The sequence below is a fragment of the Salmo trutta genome, chromosome 34 (assembly GCF_901001165.1).
Source record: "Salmo trutta chromosome 34, fSalTru1.1, whole genome shotgun sequence".
Taxonomy (NCBI): Eukaryota; Metazoa; Chordata; class Actinopteri; order Salmoniformes; family Salmonidae; genus Salmo; species Salmo trutta.
In genome coordinates, this window is record NC_042990.1 from 17,273,412 (window position 1) to 17,299,664 (window position 26,253).

General features: G+C 43.0%; 1 protein-coding gene across 1 annotated transcript in view; it reads right to left on the bottom strand.

The window, feature by feature from the left end:
* The window catches only part of LOC115173718 (potassium voltage-gated channel subfamily G member 2), a 39,178-nt gene extending 13,391 nt beyond the window's left edge, over nt 1-25,787 (bottom strand). Inside the window, exons 1-3 of the mRNA XM_029732056.1 lie at nt 25,242-25,787; nt 10,392-10,708; nt 9,599-10,181 (exon numbers count right to left, since the gene is read on the bottom strand). Of these exons, the coding sequence (XP_029587916.1) occupies nt 9,599-10,181; nt 10,392-10,585 (777 nt within the window). The 5' untranslated portion in view covers nt 10,586-10,708; nt 25,242-25,787. The remainder of the gene's footprint in view (nt 1-9,598; nt 10,182-10,391; nt 10,709-25,241) is intronic.
* Nucleotides 25,788-26,253: the final 466 nt, after the last annotated feature.

Genomic DNA, 26,253 nt, shown 5'->3' on the forward strand with positions numbered 1-26,253 from the left:
CCAGTGTCTTTGAATTAATTTTTGGATTCACGAGTTTGACTAGAGTCTGTGGAATCAGGCTCATGTGACGGTGCCTGGAGAGCAGGTCAGCAGTGGAGAATATCCTCTCCACACTTGCAGAGTCACTGGGATGCTAATCACCCTTCGGACTACTCTTGCCAGGCTGGGCAGGATGCGTAGTTGTTTTCTTTCTGTAAGTAAGCCCAAAAGATTTTAGGTAAAATAACCCGATCAAAATGGAAAGCTCCTTGAAAGAGGTAATATGCCAGGACTATTGGGCCAAAATCTATGCTGGCCTATTGTATAGAGGTCAGATTTTTGTTCATAAATATTTTGCTACAATGACACATTTAGCTAGCTACCCACCTCATTCCTTTCTGTTAGCATGTGGACGTAGTAAGTACACTATCCTGCCTTTGGGATATGTGTCTTTTCAGATTCCACAATGATTCTTTAGTTGTGGACACCACATCACCACACTTCGTCTCTTGCTCTTGGTCCTCCTCATATTGGTAAGTCACCTTGATTTATCACCTGTGTGTTTTATTAGTTTCTTTATGAAAAGGATACTTGATGACAGTAGCTAAAGCAAGGGGCTATAGCAGCACACAAGTAGACTACAAATGCATGCTGGGGCGGTCATGCCCTGAGCTCGTGAAGTGAGCGCTACTGGAGCGAAATTGGAGGGGACTAGAAGGCCAAAGCTCCAAATTTTGGGAAACTCGCTCCACACTCCAGTCAAATTGGGCACGATCCAGCTCCACTCTGTTCACATACTCTGACACCTGGTAGTATATTGATAACTTCAATAAGCATTTTTCCATGGCTGGCCATGCTGTCCACCTGGCTACCCCTACCCTGACCAACATCTCAGCACCCCTGCTGCCAATGACCGGAACGAATTGTAGAAATCTCTGAAGCTGGAGTCTTATATCTCCCTCTCTAATTTTAAGCATCAGCTGTCAGAGCAGCTTACCGATCACTGTACCTGTACACAGCCCATTTGTAAATAGCACACCCAACTACCTTATCCCCATATCATTACTTACCTTCTTGCTCTTTTTGCACCCCAGTATCTCTACTTGCACATCATCGTCTGCACATCTATCACTCCAGTATTAATGCTAAATTGTAATTATCTTCGCCTCTAGAGCCTATTTATTGCCTACCTCCCTACTCTTCTACATTTGCACACACTGTACATAGATTTTTCTATTTTTCTTTTATTTTGTGTACAGTCGAGGCCAAAAGTTTTGAGAATGACACAAATATAAATTTTCACAAAGTTTGCTGCTTCAGTGTCTTTAGATATTTTTGTCAGATTTTACTATGGAATATTGAAGTATAATTACAAGCATTTCATAAGTGTCAAAGGCTTTTATTGACAATTACATGAAGTTGATGCAAAGAGTCAATATTTGCAGTGTTGACCCTTCTTTTTCAAGACCTCTGCAATCCGCCCTGGCATGCTGTCAATTAACTTCTGGGCCACATCCTGACTGATGGCAGCCCATTCTTGCATAATCAATGCTTGGAGTTTGTCAGAATGTGTTTTTTTTTTTTTTTGTCCACCCGCCTCTTGAGGATTGACCACAAGTTCTCAATGGGATTAAGGTCTGGGGAGTTTCCTGGCCATGAACCCAAAATATCGATGTTTTGTTCCCAGAGCCACTTAGTTATCACTTTTGCATTATGGCAAGGTGCTCCCTCATGCTGGAAAAGGCATTGTTTTTCACCAAACTGTTCCTGGATGGTTGGGACAAGTTGCTCTCGGAGGATGTGTTGGTTCCATTCTTTATTCATGGCTGTGTTCTTAGGCAAAATTGTGAGTGAGCCCACTCCTTTGGCTGAGAAGCACACATGAATGGTCTCAGGATGCTTTACTGTTGGCATGACACAGGACTGATGGTAACACTGACCTTGTCCTCTCCGAACAAGCTTTTTTCCGGATGCCCCAAACAATCGGAAAGGGGATTCATCAGAGGAAATGACTTTACCCCAGTCCTCAGCAGTCCAATCCCTGTACCTTTTTCAGAATATCAGTCTGTCCCTGATGTTTTTCCTGGAGAGAAGTGGCTTCTTTGCTGCCCTTCTTGACACCAGGCCATCCTCCAAAAGTCTTTGCCTCACTGTGCGTGCAGATGCACTCACACCTGCCTGCTGCCATTCCTGAGCAAGCTCTGTATTGCTGGTGCCTTGATCCCGCAGCTGAATCAACTTTAGGAGATGGTCCTGGCGCTTGCTGGACTTTCTTGGGCACCCTGAAGCCTTCTTCACCACAATTGAACCGCTCTTCTTGAAGTTCTTGATGATCCAATAAATGGTTGATTTAGGTGCAATCTTAATGGCAGCAATATCCTTGCCTGTGAAGCCCTTTTTGTGCAAAGCAATGATGACGGCACATGTTTCCTTGCAGGTAACCATGATTGACAGAGGAAGAACAGTGATTCCAAGCACCACCCTCCTTTTGAAGCTTCCAGTCTGTTATTCAAACTCAATCAGCATGACAGTGATCTCCAGCCTTGTCCTCGTCAACACTCACACCTGTGTTAATGAGAGAATCACTGACATGATGTCAGCTGGTCTTTTGTGGCAGGACTGAAATGCAGTGGAAATGTTTTAGGGGATTCAGTTCATTTGCATGGCAAATAAGGACTTTGCAATTAATTGCAATTCATCTGATCACTCTTCATAACATTCTGGAGTATATGCAAATTGCCATCATACAAACTGAGGCAGCAGACTTTGTGAAAATTGGCCACGACTGTACATTTGTTTATGTGTAACCCTGTGTTGTTGTTTTTGTCGCACTGCTTTGCTTTATCTTGGCCAGGCCTACCTGGTTAAATAAAGCTGCCTAAAGAGGCAGTAGGGGCACTCAACTCACAGAGATGCTGTTAGAGACAGCAGGAGATCCAGAGGATCAAGGTGCTGCCCGCCAGCCATGCTGTGTGTGTACGTGTGATAGAAAATGCTTGAGGGTAGATGGCCTCAGGATCCTGGTGTATGATCAGAGCAGAGTGATAGTAGCTGTCTCATTCCTCTCCAAAGGGTGTGCCTGTTTCTGTGGAAGCCTCGTCTTGGATGATTTTGTTTTTGGCAAAGCGTTCCCCATATGATGACTAACACACTAATCCAATACAATGACTGAGGAACAGACTTTCTCCACAGTAGGACATTTCTTTAGACTTTCGAAGTCATTGATATTTTTCATTTGAGTGAGAGAAGTTTAATCTCCCACATTAAATCATCTATTTTCCTGGCTTCTTTTCCAGTTATTTAAAAAATTTATTATGTTTCTTAAATGTAATTGTTTCTCACTAGACTGAAATAACTCACTGGAATAATTCCCATAATTCACGCTGGCAATCAATTACATTACAGCAGACGTACGCTGGCCTGAACCCAGGCGGTCTTGTTGCCTGTCAAGAGAGATTCTTGGGGACCTTCAATGCTGCAGAATTATTTTGGTATCGGTGCCTCGACACAATCCTGTCTCGGAGCTCTACGTACAATTCCGTCGACCTCATGGCTTGGTTTTTGCTCTGACATGCGCTGTCAACTGTGGAACCTTAGACAAGTGTGTGCCTTTCCAAATCATGTCCAACCAATTGAATTTACCATAGGTGGACTCCAATCAAGTTGTAGAAACATCTCAAGGATGATCAATGGGAAAAGGATGCAGCTGAACTCAATTGAGTCTCATAGCAAGGGTCTGAATACTTACGTAAATAAGGTATTTCTGTTTTTATTTTTTATAAACCATCATTATTGATCATATTGTGTGTAGATTGATGAGGACCATTTTTTAGTTAATCAATTTTAGAATAAGGCTGTAACGTAACATAAAGTAGAAAGTCAAGGGGTCTGAATACTTTCCAAATGCACTGTATTTATCAGAGAGAAGAAAACGGATAAAACAAGTCCTACATTTCCACAGATGTTTACAGGGGGAGAAATAAGCCATTTTGACACTGAGGTGTGAAAAGACTGAAATTGACACACAAACTCAGAGGACACACTACTTATAGCAACGTTTCCCAAACTCGGTCCTGGGACCCCAAGTGGTGCACGTTTTGGTTTTTGTCCTAGCACTACACAGATGATTCAAATAATCAAAGCTGAATGATAAGTTGGTTATCTGAATCAGCTGTGTAGTGCTAGGGCAAAAACCAAAACGTGCCCCCCTTGGGGTCCCAGGACCGAGTTTGGGAAACACTCTACTCTGAGGGGACACACACACACTTTAATCCTCTATTCATCCAGATAGAGGCAATAAGCACACCCATAAAACTCTTCATATGTGTATGTGCAGTTGTTATGTGGACCTGAATCACTGAGCTGTATTAGAACAGACAAGCTAAGTGCTTTCCATCACCAACACCACCTTGGTTTTGTCCTCTGATGCTTTTACAAAAACCACAACTTTTTTTCAGTTTTAATGGATCCACAACTGCACACAGGCAAAGGGATATGAAGGTTAGAGTCTAACTGAGTCTGGAAGACAAGGGTTGTCAGAACATCTCTGAGCAGGTGAGACAAGCCTGCCCTCTGGACGGAGGAACAACAAGCTAAATTCATAAACAGAACGTAACATTTAACATGGTTGAGGACGCCAACTCTTACTGTAAGACTACAAATGTATTCGATTATTATCCTGCTGGTCTAGTTCGTTCATGAGTTTAGCCTATAGCGGAAACATATCATGATAAACTGCATCTGAATCTACACTGAGAAAAAATAAACACATGCAACAATTTCAAAATGTTTACTGAGTTACAGTTCATAAGGAAATCAGTGAATTAAAATACATAGATTATGGCCTAATTTATTGATTTCACATGACTGGGAATACAAATATGCATCTGTTGGTCAAAGATACTGTACCTTAAAAAAAAGGTAGGGGCGTTGATCAGAAAACCAGTCAGTGTCTGGTGTGACCACCATTTGCCTCATGCAGTGTGACACATTTCCTTCGCATAGAGTTGGTCAGGCTGTTGATTGTGGCCTGGAATGTTATTTTACATTTTTACATTTAAGTCATTTAGCAGACGCTGTGCGAAGTTGCTGGATATTGTCTGGAAATTGAACACGTTGTCGTACACGTAGATCCAGAGAAATGGGCGGCGTGTCTGCTGAGTATGCAGACCATGGAAAATCGGGGTATTTTCAGCTTCCAGGATATGTGTAACAGATCCTTGCGACATGGGGTCGTGCATTATTATGCTGAAACATGAGATGTTGGCGGCTGATGAATGGTACGACAATGGGCCTCAGGATCTCGTGACGGTATCTCTGTGCATTGAAATTGCCATCGATAAAATTACATTGTGTTTGTTGTCCGTAGCTTATGCCTGCCCTTACCATAACCCCACTGCCACCATAGGGCACTCTGTTCACAACGTTGACATCAGCAAATCGCTCACCCACATGATGCCATACATAGCATTTGAAACCGGGATTCATCTGTGAAGGGCACACCTATCCAGCGTGTCAGTGGCCATTGAAGGTGAGAACAAAACTGAAATCAGGTCAAGACCATGGTTAGGATGACGAGCACGCAGATGAGCTTCCCTGAGACGGTTTATGACAGTTTGTGCAGAAATTCTTCAGTTGTGCAAATCCACAGTTTCATCAGCTATGCGGGTAGCTGGTTTTAGATGATCCTACAGCTGAAGAATCTGTATGTGGAGGTCCTGGGTTGGTGTGCTTACACGTGGTCTGCAGTTGTGAGGCTGGTTGGACGTACTGCCTTTCTCTAAAATGACGTTGGAGGCGGCTTATGGTAGAGAAATGAACATTTAATTATCTGGCAACAGCTTTGGTGAACATTTCTGCAGTCAGCATGCCAATTGCACACTCCCTCAAAACTTGAGACATCTGTGGCATCGTGTTGTGTGACAAAACTGCACCTTTTACAGTGGCCTTTTATTGTCCCCAGCACAAGGTGCACTTGTGTAATGAGCATGCTGTTTAATTAGCTTCTTGATATGCCACTCCTATCTTATTATCTTCGCAAAGGAGAAATGCTCACTAACAGGGATGTAAACAAATTTGTTCACAAAATGAGAGAAATAAGCTTTTTGTGCATATGGAACATTTCTGGGATCTTTGATTTCAGCTCATGAAACATGGGAACAACACTTCACATGTTGCGTTTATGTTTTTGTTCAGCATACACCTCAATAAAGGCAGCGTCCTAGGGATTTCATGACATTTACATCCATAGTGGGAAGATCTATGCTGATCACCATCAAAGCCTCCTCCTGTTAATGAATATTAGCTAAACTAACGGAGGAGGCTGGTGGGCGGACTCCATTCACACAGCTCAGGTTATTAGCTCTCACTAATGAAGATAGTTGATTTGGATTTCTATGAAGTGTTTAGTCACAATATTGCTCTGCTTAACATTAACACATACAAAAATACAGCCCATAGCGTCACCTACAACATGGGCTTAGACAACCCTCCTTAACCTTCAAACATGGACATGAGAATAAACAGAGAACATTCCATAGATACTGCTCCCTATCAACAAGTACAGAGTATTCTTGGCCATTTGTCAAGTCTCTCTCTCCCTCTCATTGTAACACAACATTTGTATATATCCTCGCCTGACCTCTGTCTCCCTCAATAACTTACAGTATTTACTCTTTTAAAGCTCAGCCAGTAACCTCACCTAATAGGAGATGAACGCTCTAAGAGATGGTATTGTTTGGGGAGTTAGCTCGCTAACACTAACCCTCCTTGTAGTTAGCTCGCTGACCCTCCTTGTAGCTCGCTTGTTAACCCTCCTTGCACTCTGATTTCCACTTTGAAGATATAGCACATCCTCACCCCCTCTCCACCCTCCTCTCACCCCGACGCAGAGGTCTCTTTGGTAGCGGGAGAAGCCTGTGGAGGTTCTCTTTAAATCATTCTAAAGCTTTATTGATGTCATTCAGGAGGTTGACTGTGTTGCCCCACAAAGACACTCCAGCAGGAACACTGAGGTCTCAGAGGCACAACTACTAGACATGAAACACCCAGAAGAAGAAGATAATATAATTACTTATCTTGCTCAGTGAAATTGGTGCAGTAACATTAGGTGGCCACTGGCCAAGTTCTAAGCCCTATGGGACCCCTGAGGACCACAAGAGGACAACCTCTGGCGTAATGTACTGATTATTAATCTACAGTGCCTTCAGAAAGTATTCATACCCCTTGACCCCTTGTCGCGGGCCTACACACACACACACGCACAATATCACAATGTCAAAGTGGAATTATGTTTTTAGAAATATTTACAAAATAAGTAAAAATGAAAAGCTGAAATGTCTTGAATCAATAAGTATTCAACCCCTTTGCAATGGCAAGCCTAAATAAAGTTCAGGAGTAAAAAAAGTGCTTAACAAGTCACACAGAGTACCACAGTATGTGTCAGAATACCCATAAAACCTAGCGGTCAAACAGGGAAATTGTTCTAATTGTTTTTACACCATACATTTTTCCCATAGTGGATTTTAGAAACACTTAAAATAAGGGCTGTGTTTCATGTAAGCTCATCCTTACCCGTTTTGATAACCATGTAAATCTCTCTCGGACAAGGTGATTTTTAAAATCAATATATTTGCCTGTATTTAGCTCCCAAAATTAAATGCTAATTAACTGCTACTGTGGATATCATATAGAACTACAAATGCCATGATCTGGATGACACTGCTGAATAGAGGTAAAGTTTGGATTAACTAACTAAATGTAGTAATGAATAAATTGGCTAAATTTACACAATACCTGTTAGTAAAGGTGTTAGCTAAAGATGTGCAGAGGCTTTCAGGGATTTGTAGTCTTGCATAATGTCTACTTTGATGCTAATTAGCATTTTCGAATAGAGCCAAATATATTGATAATAGTAATCTTGTTGGAGAGAGATTTACACGGTTATCAAAATGTCACGCAGGGGTAAGCCTACACAAACCACAGCCCTTATTTTAAGTGTTTCTAAAATCTCCTATGGGAAAAATGAATGGTGGAAAAATTATTGGAACCATTTCCCTGTTTGACCGCTAGATTTTATGGGTATTATGACACGTCCACTGTGGAGCTTTATAAATTGCATGGACTCACTCTGTGTGCAATAATAGTGTTTAACATTATTTTTTATTGACAACCTCATCTTTGTACCCCACACATACAACTACCTGTTCCTTGGTCGAGCAGTGAATTTCAAACACAGATTCAACAACAAAGACCAGGGACGTTTTCCAATGCTTCACAAAGAAGGCCACCTATTGGTAGATGAAAAATAATTTAAGCAGACATTGAATATCCCTTTGAGCATGGTGAAGTTATTATTAACACTTCAATATACCCAGTCACTAAAAAGGAAATCACTCAGGGATATCAACCTTGACGCCAAGGGTGACTTTAAAACGGTTCGAGTTCCTGGCTGTGACAGGAGAAACTGAGGATGGATCAACAACATTGTAGTTACTCCACAATACTAAACTAAATGAAAAGAAGGAAGCCTGTACAGAATAGAAATATTCCAAAACATGCATCCTATTTGCAATAAGGCACTAAAGTAAAACTACAAAAAAAAATGGTCTAAGAAATTAACTTCATGTTTTAAGTACAAAGCGTTATGTTTGGAGCAAATCCAACACAACACATTATGTTATGGGCGTGCTTGTCATCGGCAAAGACTATGACTTTTTTTATGATAAAAATAAACGGAATAGAGCTAAGCACAGGCAAAATCCTAGAGGAAAACCTGGTTCACAGCCTGCTTTCCAACAGACACTGGGAGACAAATTCACCTTTCAGCAAGACAATAACATAAAACACAAGGCCAAATATAGTTGCTTACCAAGATGACATTGAATGTTCCCGAGTGGCCTAGTTACAGTTGACTTAAAATTGGTTTGAAAATCTATGGCAAAACTTGAAAATATCTGTCTAGCAATGATCAACAACCAATTTCACAGAGCTTAAAGAATTGTTAAAAGAATGTGCAAATATTGTACAATCCAGGTGTGCAAAGCTCTTAAAGGCTTACCAAGAAAGTTTCACAGCTGTAATCGCTGCCAAAGATGATTCTAACATGTATTGACTCAGGGGTGTGAATACTTATGCAAATGAGAGATTTCTGTATTTCATTTTCAATACATTTGCTAATATTTCAGGCTGTAAAGAAAATAATGGAATAGGTCAAGAGGTATGAATACTTTCTGAAGGCACTGTATATTCTCTGTTAATTATTCCTTTATTGCCTGAATAAGAGCAAGACGAGAGTGCCTTAACAGCAGCAGCAGTGATCTGACAAATGGAATAATCTGGTATTAATGTGATTGGGAGTTGAGTGTGGCAGTCGTCCATGACAACATCCCTGAGCCATCACGTTGCCTCTGTGAAGATTAGTTACTATTAGGGTGAAGACTCACTATGTGGAGGTTGTCCCTCAAACATCATCCAACTAAGAGCAGAATGTAGATATGGATGTGCCCAGAGTTTCCAGGTCTGTAACTCAGGTCAAACTCCTGGCCCTATGTATAACCCACCCGAGTGTGACCCAGAAGTAAAACCCTGTGAGTAGGGAGTAAACAGGAAGTGAACTCACCCTCTCCTCCTCCTCCCTGAGGTCGGGCATGGTACTGATGCAGAGCGTTACTGCGGTGATGGCCACAAACACCACCGACAAGAAGGCAAAGATCTTCCCAGGTAGTCCAGATTGAGGGTTCTCTACCATGTCGTGCAGCCTGCGCATACACCCCGCCATGCGGCTCTCCTCCTCCTCCCCCCCTCCCTCTCCGGCGTGCCCCTGCCCATCCTCACAGCTCTGGGGGGTCAGGGTTGTGGTGAGCTCTGCCTCCTCCATCCTCAGCTGCTCCTTGAGCTCCTCCTGCCTGATGCGTAACTTTCGGAGGCAGCACCACTCCAGCCTGGTGTCCTCCACGCCCCAGTAGACCAGCTCCTCCTGGAAGGACAGGGCACACATCTCCCTCAGCAGCCGCAGCCGCCCTGCTGCTAGGAACGTCACGATGGTGCGGAACGCAGATGGGCTGCGGTCAAAGAAGTACTCCTGGCACCCGTCGTCGTAGTCGTCACACACCTCCATGATCTCGTCCAATGAGCTGCAGCCCCTCAGCCGGCCCAGCCGCGTCAGAGGGAACTCCTCCAGAACGGACCAGGGGATACGGTACCTGGTGAGAGGAAAACACACAATGTTACCGCTGCACAACAACTTTGCACAATAGTCACTGAAATACTCTTCAAGTTATAATGCTCTTTAGCAGCAGCAAGACCAATGCCTGGATTATATGCCTTTTAAATCTTGCACCCAAAATCTTCTGATTATGGACTATTGATTATCGAGATGAACACAGCAACTCTTGACTCTGTTGGTATTGTACCTGATCCCGCCTACGTTGATGACGGCTGATAGGTCGTTCTCCTCCTGCCCCTCACTGGGCCTCCGCAGCAGCCGTTGCCGCTTGAAGAACACACCCTTCTTGGTTACCACCTCCTGCTGGTTCTCAATGGGGAAGTGGAAGGGCGTGAACTCTTTCTCCGTGCTGCCCGCTAGGAAGGCCACCTCCTGATACATCCCTGCTGCTCCTCTGGAGGACCTAGAGGGTCCTCGTTGGGAGGCGAGAGGTGGGGGCGAAGGGGGTTTCAGTGGCCGACTGGGTTGGCAGGGACCTCACCCATCCAGGAGCAGGGCTGGGCTCTATGGAAACAAAGCAGATGAAAGAAAGTTTAGACATTGTTAGAAATGACTTCTACCGGTTGATTGGGACAAATTACTTCAGAATCTCAGGATGAACCAGATACAGTGAGAGAAAAAAAGTATTTGATCCCCTGCTGAATTTGTACGTTTGCCCACTGAAAAAGAAATGATCAGTCTATAATTTTAATGGTCGGTTCATTTGAACAGTGAGAGACAGAATAACAACAAAAAAATCCAGAAAAACGCATGTCAAAAATGTTATAAATTGATTTGCATTTTAAATGAGGGAAATAAGTATTTGACCCCTCTGCAAAACATGACTTAGTACTTGGTGGCAAAACCCTTGTTGGGTTTCTTGTAGTTGTAGTTTCTTGTAGTTGGCCACCGGGTTTGCACACATCTCAGGAGGGATTTTGTCCCACTCCTCTTTGCAGATCTTCTCCAAGTCATTAAGGTTTCAAGGCTGACGTTTGGCAACTCAAACCTTCAGCTCCCTCCACAGATTTTCTATGGGATTAAGGTCTGGAGACTGGCTAGGCCACTCCAGGACCTTAATGTGCTTCTTCTTGAGCCACTCCTTTGTTGCCTTAGCCGTGTGTTTTGGGTCATTGTCATGCTGGAATACCCATCCACGGCCCATTTTCAATGCCCTGGCTGAGGGAAGAAGGTTCTCACCCAAGATTTGATGGTACATGGCCCCGTCCATCATCCCTTTGATGCGGTGAAGTTGTCCTGTCCCCTGTCCCCAGAAAAACACCCCCAAAGCATAATGTTTCCACCTCCATGTTTGACGGTGGGATGGTGTTCTTGGGGTCATAGGCAGCATTCCTCCTCCTCCAAACACGGCGAGTTGAGTTGATGCCAAAGAGCTCCATTTTGGTCTCATCTGACCACAACACTTTCACCCAGTTGTCCTCTGAATCATTCAGATGTTCATTGGCAAACTTCAGACGGGCATGTATATGTGCTTTCTTGAGCAGGGGGACCTTGCGGGCGCTGCAGGATTTCAGTCCTTCACGGCGTTGTGTGTTACCAATTGTTTTCTTGGTGACTATTGTCCCAGCTGCCTTGAGATCATTGACAAGATCCTCCCGTGTAGTTCTGGGCTGATTCCTCACCGTTCTCATGATCATTGCAACTCCACGAGGTGAGATCTTGCATGGAGCCCCAGGCCAAGGGAGATTGACAGTTCTTTTGTGTTTCTTCCATTTGCGAATAATCGCACCAACTGTTGTCACCTTCTCATCAAGCTGCTTGGCGATGGTCTTGTAGCCCATTCCAGCCTTGTGTAGGTCTACAATCTTGTCCCTGACATCCTTGGAGAGCTCTTTGGTCTTGGCCATGGTGGAGAGTTTGGAATCTGATTGATTGATTGCTTCTGTGGACAGGTGTCTTTTATACAGGTAACAAACTGAGATTAGGAGCACTCCCTTTAAGAGTGTGCTCCTAATCTCAGCTCGTTACCTGTATAGAAGACACCTGGGAGCCAGAAATCTTTCTGATTGAGAGGGGGTCAAATACTTATTTCCATCATTAAAATGCAAATCAATTTATAACATTTTTGACATGCGAATTTCTGGATATTTTTGTTGTTATTCTGTCTCTCACTGTTCAAATAAACCTACCATTAAAATTATAGACTGATCATTTCTTTGTCAGTGGGCAAACGTACAAAATCAGCAGGGGATCAAATACTTTTTTCCCTCACTGTACAAGTCACTCTTCAGGCTCCTTTTTTTTCTCTCTCATCACACCAACAAGTTTTGCATCAGCAGGAACCCCGATGCAGAGAGAGGAATTCGTTAAGTTGTTGTGGTATTTAACGCATCGCTGAGGCCCTAAATGAGATGCTTCTCTTTAAAGGATTGTTTATCAAGGTTCACTAAGTTAAAATAAATACAGAGCAATTAGCTGTGGAATGTCGACAAAGAAAAGAACAAACTGTTTGGATATACTTGGTAAAACTTCCGATGATTAATCTTTCATGGGCCATTGACTTTGTTTATGACAACAGAAAAAGGGCAATTAATTCTGCAGCAATAATGTCTTGTTTTAATCTTCTTATTCCAACAGATTTTTACATCAGTATAACCACAGCTGATGAAACAAACCCCTAAAATGTGGCACTTTCCAATGGCACCTTCCAGTCTTAAGACTGACAGAATGCAGCTCTGTGTAGCGAGGGTTAAATGATTCATACGAAACCAAATTAGATCACAGTGAACTACTGTCAGCCACAAAACTCCTCCTCATGATGCAGCATCACACTAAAACTTTCATCAGTTTCATTTCATCCCGGAGTCGCCTCTTCACTGTTGATGTTGAGACTGGTGTTTTGCGGGTACTTTTTAATGAAGCTGCCAATGTTCTGAACCTCAAAACAGGACACATTGTGACTGTTGGTGGATAAGAGGAAAACATTAAAACTTTTCCAAAATCTTTTGAGAAACTCATATACACACGCACGCACGCACACACACACACACACACACACACACACACACACACACACACACACACACACACACACACACACACACACACACACACACACACACACACACACACACACACACACACACACACACACACACACACACACACACACACACACACACACAACCGTTCAAAAGTTTGGGGTCACTTTGAAATGTCCTTGTTTTTGAAAGAAAAGCTATTTTTTTGCCCATTAAAATAATGTCAAATTGATCGGAAATACAGTTTAGACATTGTTAATGTAGTAAATGACTATTGTAGCTGGAAACGGCAGATTTTTTATGGAATATCTACATAGGCGTACAGAGGCCCATTTCAGCAACCATCACTCCTGTGTTCCAATGGCACATTGTGTTAGCTAATCCAAGTTTATCATTTTAAAAGGCTAATTGATCTTTAGAAAACCCCTTTGCAATTATGTTAGCACAGCTGAAAACTGTTGTGCTGATTAAAGAAGTTATAAAACTGGCCTTTTTTTTAGACTAGTTGAGTATCTGGAGCATCAGCATTTGTGGGTTAGACTACAGGCACAAAATGGCCAGAAACAAAGACCTTTCTTCTGAAACTCGTCAGTCTATTCTTGTTCTGAGAAATGAAGGCTATTCCATGCGAGAAATTGCCAAGACACTGAAGATCCCGTACAACGCTGTGTACTACTCCCTTCACAGAACAGCGCAAATTAGCTCTAACCAGAATCAAAAGAGTAGTGGGATGCACCGGTGCACAACTAAGCAAGAAGTACCTTCGAGTGTCTAGTTTGAGAAACAGACGCCTCCTAAGTCCTCAACTGGCAAGACTGTTGGAAAAGCATTCCAGGTGAAGCTGGTTGAGAGAATGCCAAGCGTGTGCAAAGCTGTCATCAAGGCAAAGGGTGGCTTTTGACTGGTAGTGTGTGCAAACCAGATGGGATGGCGTATTGCTGCAGAATGCTGTGGTAGCCATGCTGTTTAAGTGTGCCTTGAACTCTAAATAAATCACTGACAGTGTCACCAGCAAGGCACATCCTCCTCCATGCTTCACGGTGGGAACCACACATGCGGAGATCATCCGTTCACCGACTATGCGTTTCACAAAGACACGGCGGTTGGAACCAAAAATCTCGAAATTTGGACTCATCAGGCCAAAAGACGAATTTCCACCGGTGTAATGTCCATTGCTCGTGTTTCTAGGCCAAAGCAAGTCTCTCCTTATTGGGGTCCTTTTGTAGTGGTTTCTTTGTAGCAATTCGACCATGAATGCCTGATTCACGCAGTCTCTGAACAGTTGATGTTGAAATGTGTCTGTTACTTGAACTCTGAAGCATTTATATGGGCTGCAATTTCTGAGGCTGGTAACTCTAATGAACTTATCCTCTGCAGCAGAGATAACTCTGGGTCTTCCTTTCCTGTGGAAATTTTCCGGATTACCTGACCTTCATGTCTTAAAGTAATGATGGACTGTCGTTTCTCTTTGCATATTTGAGCTGTTCATGCCATAATATGGACTTGGTCTTTTACCAAATAGGGCTATCTTCTGTATACCACCCCTACCTTGTCACAACACAAATTATTGGCTAAAACGCATTAAGAAGGAAAGAAATTTCACAAATGAACTTTTAACAAGGCACACCTGTTAATTTAAATGCATTCCAGGGGACTAGATCATGAAGCTGGTTGAGAGAATGCCAAGAGTGTGCAAATCTGTCATCAAGGCAAAGGGTGGCTACTTTGAAGAATCTCAAATATAACATATTTGAATTTGTTTAACACTTTTTTAGTTACTACGTGATTCCATTTGTGTTATTTCATACTTCACTATTATTCTACAATGTAAAAAAAAATGTCAGTCCCTTCTGCAACTGAAGTAGAGCGGTGAAAGCTGCTACACTAATGACTGAGAGACAGGGAGAAACAGAGAGAAACAGAGGGAGAGAAACAGATAGAGGGAGAGAAAGAGAAACAGAGAGAAAGACAGACAAGGTGACAGCAGGACAGAATATATGTATTAATGCTGTAATGTGTATGCATGAAAGACAACTGCAGATTTAGAAAGTCCAGAAAAAAACAAGGTTGAGCCAGGAGTATCCATCACCTGCTGATTAAACACAGTGAAACGTGTCAGTGCGCTCCAGTGCCTGGGTGGATTGGCTCAGTAACGCTCCTTTCACACGTACTGATGTGACAACCAAGGGGAAAATAGGCCCCAGATAAAATGTCACGTCTTCTGCTGAAGCCTTATGTGTTCTAATGTATTTACCACATGCTCTTTGTTTTATTTTACAATGGGCAAAAGGGGCACAAAAATGGGAATGGATTCAGGGTCAAGCGCAGATAATTGAGTGTGTTTGTCCAGAGTTGGGTAGGTTACTTTCTAATTTGATACATTTACTCGTTACCTGTCATCATAGTGGTCTCTGACTTGTGGTCAGACTCGCTCATGTGGAACAAACTTACATTTATGCCTTTTTTCAATGATGAATTGAATATCATTGACAAAACAGAAAGGTGTCATCATGTATTCTTTTGCAAACGTCCTTTCTGAATTCAAAAGTAATCCAAGAAGTAATACTCTAGTTTTTCAAAAGTATCTGTAATCTGCTTACAATATTTCTCCGGGTAACTTAACTGATTATAATTACTCGTTTTGTAATCAGATTACATGTAACTACATGTAAAAAGTCTTCTGTGTAGGGTACACAAATGTAATTGGTTAGCAATGTCAGTCAAACTGGCCCCTCCCTCTCTCTCTCTCTCTCAGAAAATGACAGGTCCATAAATGCACAGAACACCACCGCTGAGAGGAGAAGGTTATGGACCGTGACATAACACCCAGGAGACCTAAAGGCCATAGACCATACATTGTCGTCACTTACAGGTGTAACATCTTAAATTTGATCACTCTTACTGCTGACAATATTCCTGCACTGCAGGAAATGCAGATTAACTCAGTGATTTACATAAACTAACTGAAAACTTGCACTAACATATGGTTATATTAACAGAATTGCACTTTTCATGTAGCCTACTTTTGTCCAGCTAATAGCCTAACCACCGATCAAGCAACAGTATAGACTAAACGTTAAAATGCTGTTGCTGCAGGATTATTTTGCTACGACAATACTGATAAAATGAAGATCCTACATCTTTATGATGGACCATGTATTCATACATATAGGACCTTTGACTAGTAGTCAACATAATAATGAATGCTGAGACAGTAGCCTGGTCCCAGATCCGTTTGTGCCGTCTTGCTAGTTAGACAGATAATCAATCTGAGGGTAGTACAATGCTTGGTCCTACATACAGGACTACTGAGAGATGTGAAACACAAGTTAGTCCTCTGTGACTTTGCACTGATGGCAAGCTATAAGTAGCCTCACTCAGGTAGTGCTCACCAGTTGTGACCGCTGGAGGGACTACACCATCCTTCTCAAAAAGGAGTCCCGTGTAGTCTCTGTAGTAAGATATTGTATCATAGCAACATGTCTACTCTACATATCCTGCCATACTAGAGTGATTTGGGCTTCCAACTTAATCTGTGATAGTGTCTGTGACAGTGCTCTGATGGTTTGGGGAAGAAGCCAATATCCATATTTGAAGGGCTAAACGTTTATCTGAAGAGATAACAGAGAGCTGCTGCGCTGCTCTTTCAGTCATGGCTGTTGTAACGTTGTGGAATTGATTCTTCTTAGTGCTGCTGGTGTTTGACTGAACAACTGAAACATGGAAGCATAATCCTGCTTCACTAACCACTTTCACAAATACACATTTACCATAAACATTCTGAAAGCCCAAGATGGGGTAATGAAAATTACAAAACCAAAAAATCCATTCTAATGAATTCACTTCAAATAAAAGTTTGCAGGTTATAAAACTAATTTTCTAAAGCATCTCTTGCCCCGGGGGGTTATAGAAATGAGTTTGTGTCACTCATTTCCTTGGATGCATGATAATTGTGGCCTATTTAGGCAGCCCTTTAGGGTGCGTTCGTAAATTCACTCTGGCTATCTACTCCGATTTCATAACACTCTCGTCTGAGCGTGCTAGAGCGCAGAATAACTGATGAATTTATGAACGCTCAACACCCGTTGAATATGGCCGGTGTCAGTAAATGTCGGCAAAAAAGCATAATTAAATTGTTGTCAGCAACACAGTTGCAGTCCCCAACGCTCTGGAGAACATGAAAACAGCCTAACCAGCTCTGTTAGGGTGAGTAAAATGGTCAGAGTGAAGTGTTCTCTCATTTGTGTCAGGAAGTAGCTAGCAAGCTAGCCAACATTAGCCAGTTAGCGTGGGTGCTTGACTACTGTTGTGAGGTCAGAACTGTCGGATCAACCCTACTCCTCGGCAAGATCGTCCAGTGTGCGCTCTGAATGCTCCTATCAAATAACATTTTATTGGTCACATACACATGGTTAGCAGATGTTAATGTGAGTGTAGCAAAATGCTTGTGCTTCTAGTTCCGACAGTGCAGTAATATCTAACAAGTAATCTAACAATTCCCCAACAACTACCTAATACACACAAATCTAAAGGGGTGAAGGGGAATATGTACATATAAATATATTGATGAGCGATGGCCGTGCGGCATAGGCAAGGTGCAACAAATGGTATAAAATACAGTATATACATATGATATGAGTAATGTTTGGGCTAAATTATAGATGGGCTATGTACAGGTGCAGTGATCTGTGAGCTGTCAGAGCAGCTCACAGATCACTGCACCTGTACATAGCCCATCTATAATTTAGCCCAAACAACTACCCCTTCCCCTACTGTATTTATTTATTTATTTATTTTGCTCCTTTGCACCCCATTATTTCTATTTCTATTTCTACTTTGCACTTTCTTCTACTACAAATCTACCATTCCAGTATTTTACTTGCTATATTGCATTTACTTTGCCACCATGGCCTTTTGCCTTTACCTCCCTTATCTCACCTCATTTGCTCACATTGTATATAGACTTATTTTTCTACTGTATTATTGACTGTATGTTTGTTTTTACTCCATGTGTAACCTGTGTTGTTGTATGTTGTCGAACTGCTTTGCTTTATCTTGGCCAGATCGCAATTGTAAATTAGAACTTGTTCTCAACTTGCCTACCTGGTTAAATAAAGGTGAAATAAATAAATAAAATAAAAATGTAAGATATGTAAACATTATTAAAGTGGCATTGTTTAAAGTGACTAGTGAACCATTTATTAAAGTGGCCAGTGATTGGGTCTTAAAGCCTCTCTGAGTTAGTGATTGCTGTTTAGCAGTCTGATGGCCTTGAGATAGAAGCTGTTTTTCAGTCTCTCGGTCCCAGCTTTAATGCACCTGTACTGACCTCGCCTTCTGGATGGTAGTGGTGTGAACAGGCAGTGGCTCGGGTGGTTGTTGTCCTTGAAGATCTTTTCGGCCTTCCTGTGACATTGGGTGCTAGAGATGTCATGGAGGGCAGGTAGTTTGCCCCCAGTGATGCATTCTGCAGACCACACCACTCTCTGGAGAGCCCTGCGGTTGAGGGCGGTGCAGTTGCCGTACCAGGCGGTGATACAGCCCGACAGGATGCTCTCGATTGTGTATCTGTAAAAGTTTGTCAGGGTTTTGGGTGACAAGCCAAATTTCTTCAGCCTCCTGAGCTTGAAGAGGCGTTGTTGCGCCTTCTTCACCACACTGTCTGTGTGGGTGTACCATTTTAGGTTGTCCGTGATGTGTATGCCGAAGAACTTAAAACTTTCCACCTTCTCCACTGCTGTCCCTTCGATGTGGATAGGGGGGTGCTCCCTTTGCTGTTTCCTGAAGTCCATGATCATCTCCTTTGTTTTGTTGACGTTGAATGAGAGGTTGTTTTCCTGACACCACACTCTGAGTGCCCTCACCTCCTCCCTGTAGGCTGTCTCGTCGTTGTTGGTAATCAAGCCCACTACTGTTGTGTCATCTGCAAACTTGATGATTGAGTTGGAGGCATGCATGGCCATGCAGTTGAGGGTCAACAGGGAGTACAGAGGGGGCTGAGCACATACCCTTGTGGGGCCCCAGTGTTGAGGGTCAGCGAAGTGGAGATGTTGTTTCCTACCTTCACCACCTGGGGGCAGCCTGCCAGAAAGTCCAGGACCCAATTGCCCAGGGCGGAGTTGAGACCCAGGGCCTCCGGCTTGATGATGAGCTTGGAGAATACCATGGTGTAGAATGCTGAGCTGTAGTCAATGAACAGCACTCTTACATAGGTATTCCTCTTGTCCAGATGGGATAGGGCAGTGGGCAGGCAATTGCATCATCTATGGACCTGTTGTGGCGGTGTGCAAACTGAAGTGGGTCTAGGATGGCCGGTAAGGTGGAGGTGATATGTTCCTTGACTAGTCTCTCAAAGCACTTCATGATGACAGAAGTGAGTGCTACGGGGCGGTAGTAATTTAGTTCAGTTACCTTTGCCTTCTTGGGTACAGGAACAATGGTGGCCATCTTGAAGCATGTGGGGACAGCAGACTGGGATAGGGAGCGATTGAATGTCTGTAAACACACCAGCCAGCTGGTCTGCGCATGCTCTGAAGACGCGGCTAGGGTGCCGTCTGGGCCAGCAGCCTTGCGAGAGTTAACACGTTTTAATATTTCACTCACATTGGCCACGAAGAAGGGGGAGGGGTGAGGTCGGTGGCACTGTATTATCCTCAAGGCGGGCAAAGAAGGTGTTTAGTTTGTCTGGAAGCGTGACGTCGGTGTCCGTGACATGGCTGGTTTTCTTTTTGTAGTTCGTGATTTCCTGTAGACCCTGCCACATATGTCTCATGTCTGAGCCGTTGAATTGCGACTCCACCTTGTCCCTGTACCGGTATTTCGCTTGTTTGATTGCCTTGCGAAGGGAATAACTACACTGTTTATATTCAGCCATATTCCCAGATCTCTTTCCATGGTTAAATGCGGTGGTTCGCGCTTTCAGTTTTGCGCGAATGCAGCCATCCATCCACGGTTTCTGGTTAGGGTTAGGTTTTAATAGTCACAGTGGGTACAACATCTCCAATGCACTTCTTTATAAACTCACTCACCGAGTCAGTGGATAGATCGATGTTGTTATCTGAGGCTGACTGGAACATATCCTAGTCTGCGTGATCAAAACAATCTTGAAGCGTGGATTCCGATTGGTCAGACCAGCGTTGAATGGTTCTAGTCACTGGTACATCCTGTTTGAATTTCTGCCTATAAGACGATAGGAGCAAGATGGTGTCGTGGTCGGATTTGCCCAAGGGAGGGCGGGGGAGGGCTTTGTATTAATCGGCATGGCCGATTAATTAGGGCCAATTTCAAGTTTTCACAACAGTCGGTAATCTGCATTTTTGGACGCCGATTATGGCCGATTACATTGTACTCCATGAGGAGACTGCGTGGCAGGCTGACCACCTGTTAAGCGAGTGCAGCAAGGAGCCAAGGTAAGTTGCTAGCTAGCATTAAACTTATCTTGTAAAAAAAAAAACATAATCACTAGTTAACTACACATGGTTGATGATATTACTAGTTTAACTAGCTTGTCCTGCGTTGCATATAATCAATGCGGTGCCTGTTAATTTATCATCGAATCACAGCCTACTTCGCCAAATGGGTGATGATTTAACAAGCGCATTCGTGAAAAAAGCACTGTCACTGCACCAACGTACCTAACCATAAACATCAATGCCTTTCTTAAAATCAATACACAAGTATATTTTCTTAAACCTGCATATTTAGTTAAAAGAAATTCATGTTAGCAGGCAATATTAGCTAGGGAAATTGTGTCACTTCTCTTGCGTTCTGTGCAAGCAGAGTCAGGGTATATGCAGCAGTTTGGCCACCTGGCTTGTTGCGAACTGTGTTAAGACCATTTCTTCCTAACAAATACCGTAATTAATTTGCCAGAATTTTACATAATTATGACATAACATTGAAGGTTGTGCAACATTCAGAGTTATGGATGCCACCCGTTCGATAAAACTGAAAGAATAAAACGTTTTGTTTTCGAAACGATAGTTTCCGGATTTGACCATATTAATGACCTAAGGCTCTTATTTCTGTGTGTTTATTATATTATAATTAAGTCTATGATTTGATATTTGATAGAGCAGTCTGACTGAGCAGTGGTAGGCAGCAGCAGGCTCGTAAGCATTCATTCAAACAGCACTTTCCTGCGTTTGCCAGCAGCTCTTCGCAATGCTTGAAGCACAGCGCTGTTCATGACTTCAAGCCTATCAACTCCCGAGATTAGGCTGGCAATACTATAGTGCCTATAAGAACATCCAATAGTCAAAGGTATATGAAATACAAATGGTATAGAGAGAAATAGTCATATAATTACTACAACCTAAAACTTCATAACTGAGAATACCGAAGACTCGTGTTAAAAGGAACCACCAGCTTTCACATGTTCTCATGTTCTGAGCAAGGCACTTAAGCGTTAGCTTTTTTACATGGCACATATTGCAGTTTTACTTTCTTCTCCAACACTGTGTTTTTGTATTATTTAAACTAAATTGAACATGTTTCATTATTTATTTGAGACTAAATTGATTTTATTTATTTATTATATTAAGTTAAAATAAATGTTCATTCAGTATTGTTATAATTGTCATTATTACATATATATATATATAAATTGTCAGATTAATCAGTATCGGCTTTTTTTGGTCCTCCAATAATCGGTATTGGTATTGGCGTTGAAAAATCATAATCGGGTCAACCTCTACATTGTATGCATTGCGGAAGTTAGAGTAGCAGTGATCGAGTGTATTACACCTGCGCATAGTGCAATCTATATGCTGATAGAATTTAAGTAGCTTTGTTCTCAAATTTGCTTTGTTAAAATCCTCAGCTACAGTAAATGCAGCCTCAGGATATATGGTTTCCAGTTTACATAGAGTCCAGTGAAGTTCCTTGAGGGCCGTCTTGGTCTCTGCTTGAGAGGGAATGTACACCGCTGTGGCGATAACTGACAAGAATTCTCTTGGGAGATAATATGGCCGGCATTTGATTGTAAGGAATTCTAGGTCGGGTGAGTAAAAGGACTTGAGTTCCTGTATGTTGTTATGATTACACCATGAGTCATTAATTATGAAGCATACACCCCCGCCCTTCCTCTTCCCAGAGATGAGTTTATCTCTGTCGGCGCGATGCATGGAGAAGCCCGGTGGCTGAACCGATTCCAACAACATATCCCGAGAGAGCCATGTTTCCGTGAAACAGAGAATGTTAGAATCTCTAATGTCTCTCTGGAAGGCAACCCTTGCTCGAATTTCATCTACCTTGTTGTCAAGAGACTGGACATTGGCGAATAGTATACTCGGGAGCGGTGGGCGATGTGCACGTCTACGGAGCCTGACCAGGAGGCCGCTCCGTCTGCCCCTTCTGCAGCACCGTTGTTTTGGGTCGGCTTCTGGGATTAGGTCCATTGTCCTGGGTGGTGGTCCAAACAGAGGATCCGCTTCGGAAAAGTCGCATTCCTGGTCGTAATATTGGTAAGTTGACGTCGCTCTTATTTCCAATAGTTCTTCCCGGCTGTATGTAATAACACTTAATATTTCCTGGGGTAACAGTAAGAAATACATAAAAAAACTAAATACTGCATAGTTTCCTAAGGACTCGAAGCGAGGCGACCATCTCTGTCGGCGCCATCTTGCAATGTCGGTGCCATCTTTCAATCCTAGAGCTAAAGGCTCTGAATTTAAGAATGCCCAGAGCACACTGAGCGCACTATAGCACTACAGATTGAATTTACGAACACACCATTAATGAAAGCAATTATAAACTGCACCAGGTGAAAGTAGATATTCAAAAAATGTGACATGTATCAGATGTGAGCTATCTAGTGGACCAATACTCAGATGATCTACTCAAACAGAAAGGAATGGAATCTTAGTAGTTGGGTAGTTTTGTTATTAAAAATGCGATACTTTGTTAATTTGCAAAGGGCTTTAGAGAGAATCCAAGGTACAGTATCAGATAAATAACCTCAAGGTAAAGACTTAGAGACGCTGTTTGATGCCCACTGAGATGCACAGTAGAGCACTGGTTTCTGTACAGGCACCGGTATGAGAAGTCCATCAACAATAACACTTTCATGCGAGTCTCTCTATTTTTCCACACATTTGCATCTTTACACAACCACACAAAACAGTGGTTGTTTTTCTATTGGTAGAATGTGATGTATGAAATGCAGGTGGTCTATAGTGGCTGTATCATGTAGTTTAGAGACGGACATCGTAGCTCCACGTAGACTAATTTCCTCCTTACATTTACATTTACATCATTTAGCAGACGCTCTTATCCAGAGCGACTTAGAAATTGGTGCATTCACCTTATGATATCCTTGAGGGCAATAAAGTTGATCTCGCCTATAGCATCGGTCTTGAAGGTAATCATCTCTCCTTGTAAATCCTCACGTATTACATGGTCTGTCTATGTGGTTCTGGGAAACGTATAGGACAAATGGGAGAAGTGTCATGTGTACCAGCCTCCCGACACCCAGTCCACATCCCTATACTTCCACCCTAACCCGACCCCCAGTCCACATCCCTATACTTCCACCCTAACCCTACCCCCAGTCCACATCCCTATACTTCCACCCTAACCCGACCCCCAGTCCACATCCCTATACTTCCACCCTAACCCGACCCCCAGTCCACATCCCTATACTTCCACCCTAACCCGACCCCCAGTCCACATCCCTATACTTCCACCCTAACCCGACCCCCAGTCCACATCCCTATACTTCCACCCTAACCCGACCCCCAGTCCACATCGCTATACTTCCACCCTAACCCGACCCCCAGTCCACATCCCTATACTTCCACCCTAACCCAACCCCCAGTCCACATCCCTATACTTCCACCCTAACCCGACCCCCAGTCCACATCCCTATACTTCCACCCTAACCCGACCCCCAGTCCACATCCCTATACTTCCACCCTAACCCGACCCCCAGTCCACATCCCTATACTTCCACCCTAACCCGACCCCCAGTCCACATCCCTATACTTCCACCCTAACCCGACCCCCAGTCCACATCCCTATACTTCCACCCTAACCCGACCCCCAGTCCACATCGCTATACTTCCACCCTAACCCGACCCCCAGTCCACATCTCTATACTTCCACCCTAACCCAACCCCCAGTCCACATCCCTATACTTCCACCCTAACCCGACCCCCAGTCCAGTCCACACCTCAACAAGTGAATGAAATGCGGGAGGAGTGTATTATAGATAATCCATACAGGCAGTAAAAGGAGAGCCCTTCAAGAGGGTAGGAGCTGTTTTAAAAGGGTGTATAACCCATTGACTTGAAAATAACTCAATCTCCCAGGTATTGACTGTAAAAACAAATAGTCTGTATGGTGGATCCCCTGATAAGGGTACATGATAGGTTCAAGACAGAGTTTAGCCTAGAGGGTAACATTTAGACGCCTACAATAGAAACATCCTTTCTATTGCGTTATATACAGTTATAGCCCCATTTGTTTTGGGGTTATACAATTATTGGCATCCAGAATGCTTGCACTGAGCCAAGTTGATCAAACCCCGAATACTCCGGTTTAAAAGCCTATATTTGAAATAATCTAGAGATTAATTTTATATAGGAGACAACTTTCAACCTGTCTCTGTCAGATTTTGCCCATCTTGCAAAAAAGAGCCGCTGCCGTAGCCTACCGTGCCGAGCGAGAGAGAGAGAGAGAGAGAGAGAGAGAGAGAGAGAGAGAGAGAGAGAGAGAGAGAGAGAGAGAGAGAGAGAGAGAGAGAGAGAGAGAGAGAGAGAGAGAGAGAGAGAGAGAGAGAGAGAGAGAGAGAGAGAGAGAGAGACCGACCGACCGTTGGACAAGTAATTCATTGTAAGGGTTTAAAATGCATTTTAAAAAATCCACACAACATGCACCGTAAATAAACATTAGGCTAGCTAGCCTATAATATGGATGGACATTACAGCATAGCCGACAATAGCCGGGTAGCCCAAATTCGCCGCGCACTCCAACACTTACAAAAATGAATGCTCAATAAATATTTGTCTAAGTGTCTGTACAAACATTGAAATATCATTCATGATTATCACACCTACCCGCTGTGTTCGGCTTGTGTCCATTGGCAGAGAACTTCCCCACATTTCGATATCAGTTATGAAAGCGCATATTGGTCAACATAAAACACATGGTCCAATCTACTCCGTCCTCTGAATAAATGGTCCTAACATGGTATTTGACTTTATACCAGGGCAGGTGCACTCAATCCCAGGTAACTTCCGAACCATTAGGAGCAGGTTTGAAGGTTTGGTAAACTTGCTGCACACCCGCATAGAATAATCAAAATACTGAAAACTACTTTGATTGTTTTAAATCGAAGGGACTGAAATGAACAAAATAACCCACTCAACCGGACGAGACTCACGATAGAACAGTTGGAACAGACGCCGCGGATTTGAGAAGAGCCCAGCGTGAATGAATGGGTGTTGCTGCTCTGAGATAATTCCAATTTTACGTCTCTTCTCTGACTGTCTTGGAGTCGGACACTGTTCTGCTCACGCTACAAAATCGCGCACTGCTCTGCTTCGCTTCTTCCCGGAATTGACTTCTGCTTCCAACAGCCAATTCAAGTAGCTCCCTCTGTGATTGCAGAATAAAAAATAAATAAAAATCATGAGGCATGCAAATTATTAAATGCGCACAAGTGAATTGTGTGCGTACAAATAAAATATAGGTTATGCATAATTCGAGTTTGGAACTTTCTGTGAGTTATACAATATCGACGGGATAAACACAGCTAGGACTACTGCAGTTATGTTACTGCATTATTACATGATTATAGCCTCCTCAGTGTCCTATAATGGTGTAGGACTACCGTAGACTACGGTGTAGGCCTATGAAATAAATGGTTTAGAGTGATAGTCCACCAAAATGGAGGAAAACCTAATAGAAGAGGGGAAGTGAAGGATGGTGAGGCAGTTCGTCCTCCTTGATTGATAGGTGTGATGATCGATGCCTATCTTACAAAGCAGGTAGCAGCCAGGCACAGAAATACATCATGTGCCTGTTCATTTCAGTGCTTGAGTCTGTTACAACATATATCAATACTAT